The sequence below is a fragment of the Typha angustifolia genome, chromosome 11, assembly GCF_048772165.1.
Source record: "Typha angustifolia cultivar Huaian chromosome 11, ASM4877216v1, whole genome shotgun sequence".
Lineage (NCBI taxonomy): Eukaryota > Viridiplantae > Streptophyta > Magnoliopsida > Poales > Typhaceae > Typha > Typha angustifolia.
In genome coordinates this window covers 10,565,016-10,571,895 of record NC_133249.1, presented here as the reverse complement: position 1 = coordinate 10,571,895, position 6,880 = coordinate 10,565,016, and the positions used below count along the sequence as shown (strand labels likewise).

The following is a 6,880-nucleotide window of genomic DNA, read 5'->3' as shown; positions in this document are numbered from 1 at the left end:
GAGCATTGCATATTTATATATGAAGCAATGCATATCTAGCAGCAAGTATTGCATATGTAGGATAGCTTAATAGTATTGTGATGCTAGCAGCATTGCATGACAACGATAAAGTATTACCTACCTACCAATATACAATGCATATATAGATGATCACCATAGTAATGCATACCCACGCACCATATATAATATTGCATACACAAAGTATGATAATGCATTCTTTTATACATGCATGGAATGTACTACTCTTTTATCCATCTACCCAATCAATCTACTTTAAATTAAATCGAAGAGTATTTTAATAATTTTTTTATTTTTTACTTTCACTTTATATCACATCAAATATAATTATTATAATATTATTCTATAATATAAGTAAACATAGAAATAATTATTTTTAAAAATAAATTACTCATTTTGATTAGGAATATTCCTGTTTTACCGATATTCCGCATGTGAACAGGCCCAAAGAGAATGCGGCGGCTTGCCATCCGCATTTTCTCCTCCGAGGAAAAAAGGAAGAAGAAAACAGAACACTGCACTTTGTGATTGATGGATGTTTATAGCAAATATTAGCTTTCTTTATAATCCTGCCTTCTGTACATTCTTTGCCATTTTTTCTAACTTCAAACTGTGATCCGATTTGAGCAGTATATTGTAACTACATTGATCAGGTCCACTTTATTCGCCCATACAATAGAAACTTCTAGATTATCAAGGACACATCAATAATCATATCTTGTTGTGTATCATGAATCATACCGTATAAGCTAACTACTTACCTATAAGAAAAATAGTATGTACATATAGATACGAGCAACCTGCAAACATATGTTCCATCTTCTGATGATGACATGTATATCGGTTTATAACGTCCGCAAAAAGCTAAATTTTCAGGCACGTATGCTAGCTTATAATTGACACTCAAAAATTACATTGACAAAATTGATAGGACAATCAAAGCGCAGATGTGTGACCAAGATCACAGTAAAAATACAAAATCTTTCTTTAAACAAAATTTCTTTTTTTAAAAAAAAAATTCTATTTAAGTTACCTCTTTCTCAGGGTCATGAGTGAAGAGAGAACAATTTCTCTCGGGCATTGAAGTGAAGCTGGTCTTGCATATAATTGAATATTCACTTTGTCAGGGTCATGAATGAAGAGAGAAGAACAATTTCTCTTGGGCATTGAAGGTGAAGCATTCTTACAAACTCACTTTCCGCAGCAACTAAATTAATTGAATCAATATATATACGTGAACCTCCTGAAAATCAAGATTTAGAAGTGTAGAGAGATGCATCTGTGATGAGTAATGTAGAATCATGTGAAGATTTTTGAAGTTCACATAGATTTCTTTAAGTTGGTGATATAATGTCCAAGCTCTGTGAACTCAGTTCTTACAATGGACGCAATATACTATTGTCAGAAGAAGCGGTTACCAGAAAAATTTGCCATCAAACTTTTCATCCTTTCAAGCCATATACCCCATCTCTAACAATCCAGGTTGTCTTTAAGAAATTTAAATGATAATTTTGGCTGAATTCCCTTCTCCATTCATCAGATGACAGAATTTATAAAATCATCTGCTCAAAAGACCTTCCAAAGAATAGCACTGAAATAAAGATCGAAGGATCCATAGGCGAGTTGTACAACAGGTTAGAATACAATTCACCTGCATATCAGCAGATAGCGGTAACATGGAAAAATGAAGTGGCATGAACTAAATCTAATCTAACACAAAAGGACAAACAAATTGTTTTGATCTCCTGAAGTGGACTATAAATGACAAACATATGTATGTGAAGAAAGAGGTTATGAACCATCAGCCATAAGCTTTTCACATTACATTCTTTGCACACCTGACTGTTTAGTTGCTTTCAATTCTCCAAAAACTAGACCAATTAGATCACTATATCTCCACAATTTCCTTTTTTTAGCTTGAGGTTCAAGAGAACCGTATAACTTCTCACAGTTCATAAGGAAGAATCCCTTTCCAAATGCAGTAAGGACTAATTTATCAGTTTTCATTTGTGCTACTTCCTGTAATAAGCCACTGGTAGTCCATTCTTCCAGTACATGTGTTCCATCATACCCAACCTTCCATGCATCAAAAAGAATTCCAACAGTTACAATATCAGGTTTCAAATTTTCCCTTCTAGCCTGCAAAAATATGGCATGTAATTCCCTGAAATCCTTCATTTTCATATAGAAAAGTGCAAGAATGTTTACAAATGTTATGGTAAACTGTACTTTAGCTACTTCCATTTCACGAATGATGGACTCTACACCTCTACGGCTAAAACAGCAAGCACTGGAAAGGAGAAGAATACACCAGACAAGGTCAGTTCTGCCAACTGTAGCACTGATATCATTTCCTAAGTCCTCTAAACATGAAAGCCTATGGTTTTTTATGTATACTGTCGCCAATTTCCTAATCAGGCTTTCCTTCAGAAAGGCCTTTGTTTTAAAAACCTGATGGTAAGCCTTCTCCATCTTCTCAAAAATCTCCAGGTCTGTGTAAGCCTCAAGCATTGACACCAGAGTGGAAGGCTGTAAATTCATATTCTTAGAAAGGAGAGTCCTGAACACCTTTTCCATTCTTTTTACAAGTCCACCTTGGGCAAGTTCAGTGATTAGTATGTTATAAGTAACTTCATCCGGAAAACAACCATGTAACTCCATCCTCTTTACACATTTACTCATATCATCATACATTTGGTAATTTCCGTAAGCTCGAATAATCCCATTGTATGTTTCAGGTTTCGGTCTAATATTAGCCTCCACCATCTTTTTCATAGTGACGATTGCATCATCAAATTTCTTCTCTCGAGCAAATCCATGAATAATGACATTATAGATTGACAGGGTTGGAACAAGACCATACTTCTCCATATTCTGAAAGATAGAGTTGGCTTCTATCATCAAACTCCTTTCACATAACAATCTTATTATTCTTAAGTAGTGAGCTTCATTACTTCGGGTTATCACTTTGCTCCTCCAGCAATCAAACACCTGCCATTACAAAATAGCTCAATTTTATATTAAAAATCAAAAGAGATTTTGGAGTTAATTGAGAATGATGGCTGCCATCTGAACTCTTCTAAACATTATATGGCATACCCTTGTGTGCCTTGAATAAGAACAGTTCTCGTGATGATGATAATAATGCACTCTATAAAATAGGTGTGACATTGGCACATAATCTATTTATATGCATTTATATCAACAGTTAGTTTTTCGAGAAAGCAGCTCATGACAAACATATTTTTGATAGAATATTCATATCTGATCTATTGGCTGCCAAATAGGGCCTATAAGGCATCACGTAGTTCAGCTTGTATTTTAACTCAAGAATACACATACAGCCATGTGTTTGATCAGAAGGAAATACACTTACGATTAGTGACATCAGAAATGTAGTAAAAAAGAAGCATCTCAATGCATGAGGCTCCTACTTATGGTCAAACAATACTTTTTAAAAATGTTAAACATGCTTTCTACTACGAACTTTCTCCCATCGAGTGCTACATTGCTAATTGTGTTAAATGTTTAGTTGTTTACATCGTGCACTTACCCTTTTTGTTAACATTTCCAGATATTGTCAAATAGCAAAAAAGGACATGTGATCCCTTAGAAATAGTTAGGCCCCCAATTAGGATATTATCATGATCATGTGGACTTTGGACACAAAATTACCTAGTATTTCATTTTCACAAGAGTAAGCAACTTAGAAAGTAGGCCATCTTAAATGAGCAAATAAGTAGCTTACCTAGTCCCGCATCATAATCACCTATGGTTAATGGTACTCTTTTAGATGCATCAGGAGAGTGGTCATGATATTAAGAATCATGCAATACCATCACATGGTTTAGTATAAAAGATCTTGTCAGAAATAATTTTTATTCTACGAAGTAAATTAGACATTTATACAGCAGTTGCACCTTACCTTGTCAGAACTTTATGCACTCTAGAAAAAGATAGCACAGTAATCCATGAGTGGAGTAAAAACAAGGGAACATACATTTCACATTATCAGTTGTCAAGGATTGCGACACACAACAATTAAATTCTTCATGTTCTTGAGAAGCACGATCCTCTACCTCGAAATCTATTGTGATCGATTGACTAAGCAAGTTGTACAAAATTAGAGCTAATTAGAGAATGTTTCAAAAGGGAGTGCCCACTAAACAGCTAATTTAAATGTTTGCTTACAGAGGTTATCATCTATTGTAACTTACATCGATTCCAAACACAGAACATGAAGAATTGAAAGAGACCACCTTTAAGATAGAGGAAAGATTAAATTGAAATTAACCTGGATGGCTTCATTGGCTCGACCGGCGTCCACGAGCACGGAGACGGCAGCCCAGAGCTGGTCCGTGGTCCAGTCCCCATCTCTTTGAAGGAGGCGAAGTGGGTTCGAACCCTCTCTTGAGAGCTCCCGGACTAAGGCCCTGAGGCTACTGTTACGGTGGAAGGTCTCGGCGAGGAGGGTCTTGCGTTGCTGCTGCTGGGAATCGTCGATGACCAGATGGGTTGGGATTGTTCCGCGGGACGAAGAGAGTAACGGAGGGGAGGATTGTAAGGAGCTGGAGAAGGGGAGAACCGATGAGCAAGTGGAAGAGGAAGTAGTCGGAATTGATTGGTTTTGGGAGAGGAGTACTTGAGAGAAGGCACTGGTGGCAACTCTCATGACTCCGATGGTTACGAGTATTCTTTGTCGTTCGCTGCTTAACGAGGATTCACGCTGGGAGAGACGGAGGTTTCCGTGTAACCGCTCATCTCCCAGCAGGAAGCTTTGTTCTGGGCTCACTAGTGGTAAAACAGGGTTTTCTTTCTTGTAGTTTTGCGCGTGTTTCAAGGGTTAATTACTAGACCCCCATTTTTATTTTTTATTTTTAGAAACAAGTTTCAGTTGCAATTACTCACACAGCAAAAACTCATTTTTAATTAACTAGAATAGAACTAATAGAGTTAGTTATATTCCGCATGACCAAGGAAATCATAGGTTCGACTCTAACTCCAAATAATATTGTGAAGAAATTGTTTAGTGGTTTGGTGGTTTGGTGGTTTGATTCGATATAGTTGATAATTCGATGTGCGGTTAGTTTAGTGGAACAGCTCGGCAGCGCGACGGCTTGGAGTAGGTCTCGGTCGGCGGTGTTTAGTTCAGAGAAATTGTTCAACGATACATATGGCTTGAACGCTAGACTAAGCAACCAAAAGCTTAATGGGATCTAAGTGCCTTCGTATCTAGGGGGTTTGGCGCCTTATCCAGCCTATATCTAGTCTTTGTGCTCATGAATGATAATAATAATTAGAATAGAAAGCTATCAGCTATGGAAGATGTGAACAAGTTCTCCTTTGATATAATCCAAACTTAGTCCAAGTTTGAGTCCAAGTTCGAATTAGCCCAAGCTAGTGGATCTACCAAATCTGATGGTTGAGCCCTTTATTATTTGCATTTTAAATTTATATTATTTCCTTTTAGCATGAGTTAGTCCACTTCTAGCTTAAAATCTGAACCAAGGGTCTTTTGATTTGATTGAGTCCTAGCCAAGTTAGTTGGATGAGATAGATTGAGTTAGGTTGGCCTCTAACATAAAATGCGGAGATCACTCGGGTTTAGGTTATGTTTGATTATCGAACCTATCTTCTTCCTCTTCTCTTTCATCTCTAGCTTCTCCTCCTTGAACCTTCATTGCTTTAGCCATCTTTACCTCCCGTACAGCTTTCATGTTTACCGTTGATATTGTCACCCTACCATAGGCATGGCCCATCACATCAGCTCAAGCCACCACCTCCTTCAACATTAAATCGCATCACTACCATCTCAAAAACATCACAAGAAGCTATCACTAACCTCTTTGGTTTGTCGATCCATCCCAACCACCTAGCCACCTTCCTTACTCCACCATAGTCAAAACCCTAACTCAAATCTTTCTTATCCATATCCACCCTACTAACACCTACCCTCATACTTGAGGGAGCCAAAAACCCTAGATGATCCAAGGCCTAGTTGCGTAGATTGCCATGGGCTAGCTAGAGTTTTTGACCATTAAGCCTTGTTCCACAAGTCAAACCTTATCCAAGCACTAGCTCAATTATATCAAAAGCCTAAGCCCACTTCCATAGTAACTTTTAACCCTAGACTCTACCCCTAAGAGCCTGAACCAGCCCAAAGCCCTAATTGCACTCGACATACTCATGCTTGCTTGTCGAGTCCAGGGTTTTTGCCCACTTAACCTTTTACTTAGCCTAATCTTTGAGCCCTCTTCATATCCTTTTCTCACTAAGATTTAGTCCCATTCTCCAATCAAGTGGTAGACCTAAATGTAATAATTATGTGAATATTGTAGTGATGCTAGTTGGGCTTTGGATAAGACTAGTTCTAAATTGGTTCTAGTTTTATATTTACTTCAGGCGGATGTTTAATTACATGGGGTTTTAAGAAACAATCATGCATTATTTTATTTTCTATGGAAGTTAAATATGTTGCCATATCACAAGCTAGTAAAGAATTAATTTGGATAAGATATTTTTAAAGTGGTATTTCTTTTTATGAAATGTCTAAGTCTTAATTTACTTTATATTGTGATAATCAAGTTACAATATATGTTTCTAAAAATAAAAAATTTACTAGTAAGAGTAAGCATATTGCAATAAGATATAATACTTATGAGAAACTTATGAAGAAGGGTAAGCTCACTTTAGATATATGCTTACCAATGAAATGCTTGCATATCCACTCACCAAACCACTTGGTGGTAAAAATTGAACAAAATTTAGAAAGATATGAGACTTTTACCGATTCAAGAATTGTATGATTAAAAGATTATTCTTTAGAGTTCAAAGAACTTAATTTTATTAACTATCAAAAAAA

The 6,880-nt window shown here is 36.6% G+C and overlaps 1 protein-coding gene across 1 annotated transcript; it reads right to left on the bottom strand.

The window, feature by feature from the left end:
* Nucleotides 1–1,051: 1,051 nt before the first annotated feature.
* LOC140769461 (pentatricopeptide repeat-containing protein At4g14190, chloroplastic) lies at nucleotides 1,052–4,816 on the bottom strand. The gene is made up of 2 exons (XM_073110145.1): nucleotides 4,313–4,816; nucleotides 1,052–3,009 (listed from the first exon to the last, which is right to left on the bottom strand). Exons 1-2 carry the CDS (start codon nucleotides 4,688–4,690, stop codon nucleotides 1,840–1,842), a joined length of 1,548 nt encoding a protein of 515 aa, XP_072966246.1. The 5' UTR covers nucleotides 4,691–4,816; the 3' UTR covers nucleotides 1,052–1,839.
* Between the last annotated feature and the right edge of the window lie 2,064 nt (nucleotides 4,817–6,880).

What these genes read in the sequence shown, in the direction of transcription:
- LOC140769461 (XM_073110145.1), bottom strand. Translation starts at nt 4,690, where the DNA reads ATGAGAGTTGCCACCAGTGCCTTCTCTCAAGTACTCCTCTCCCAAAAC. An exon ending in GAGCCAATGAAGCCATCCAG is followed by an intron (nt 3,010 to 4,312) that starts GTTAATTTCAAT and finishes TTGTAATGGCAG; the next exon opens with GTGTTTGATTGCTGGAGGAG.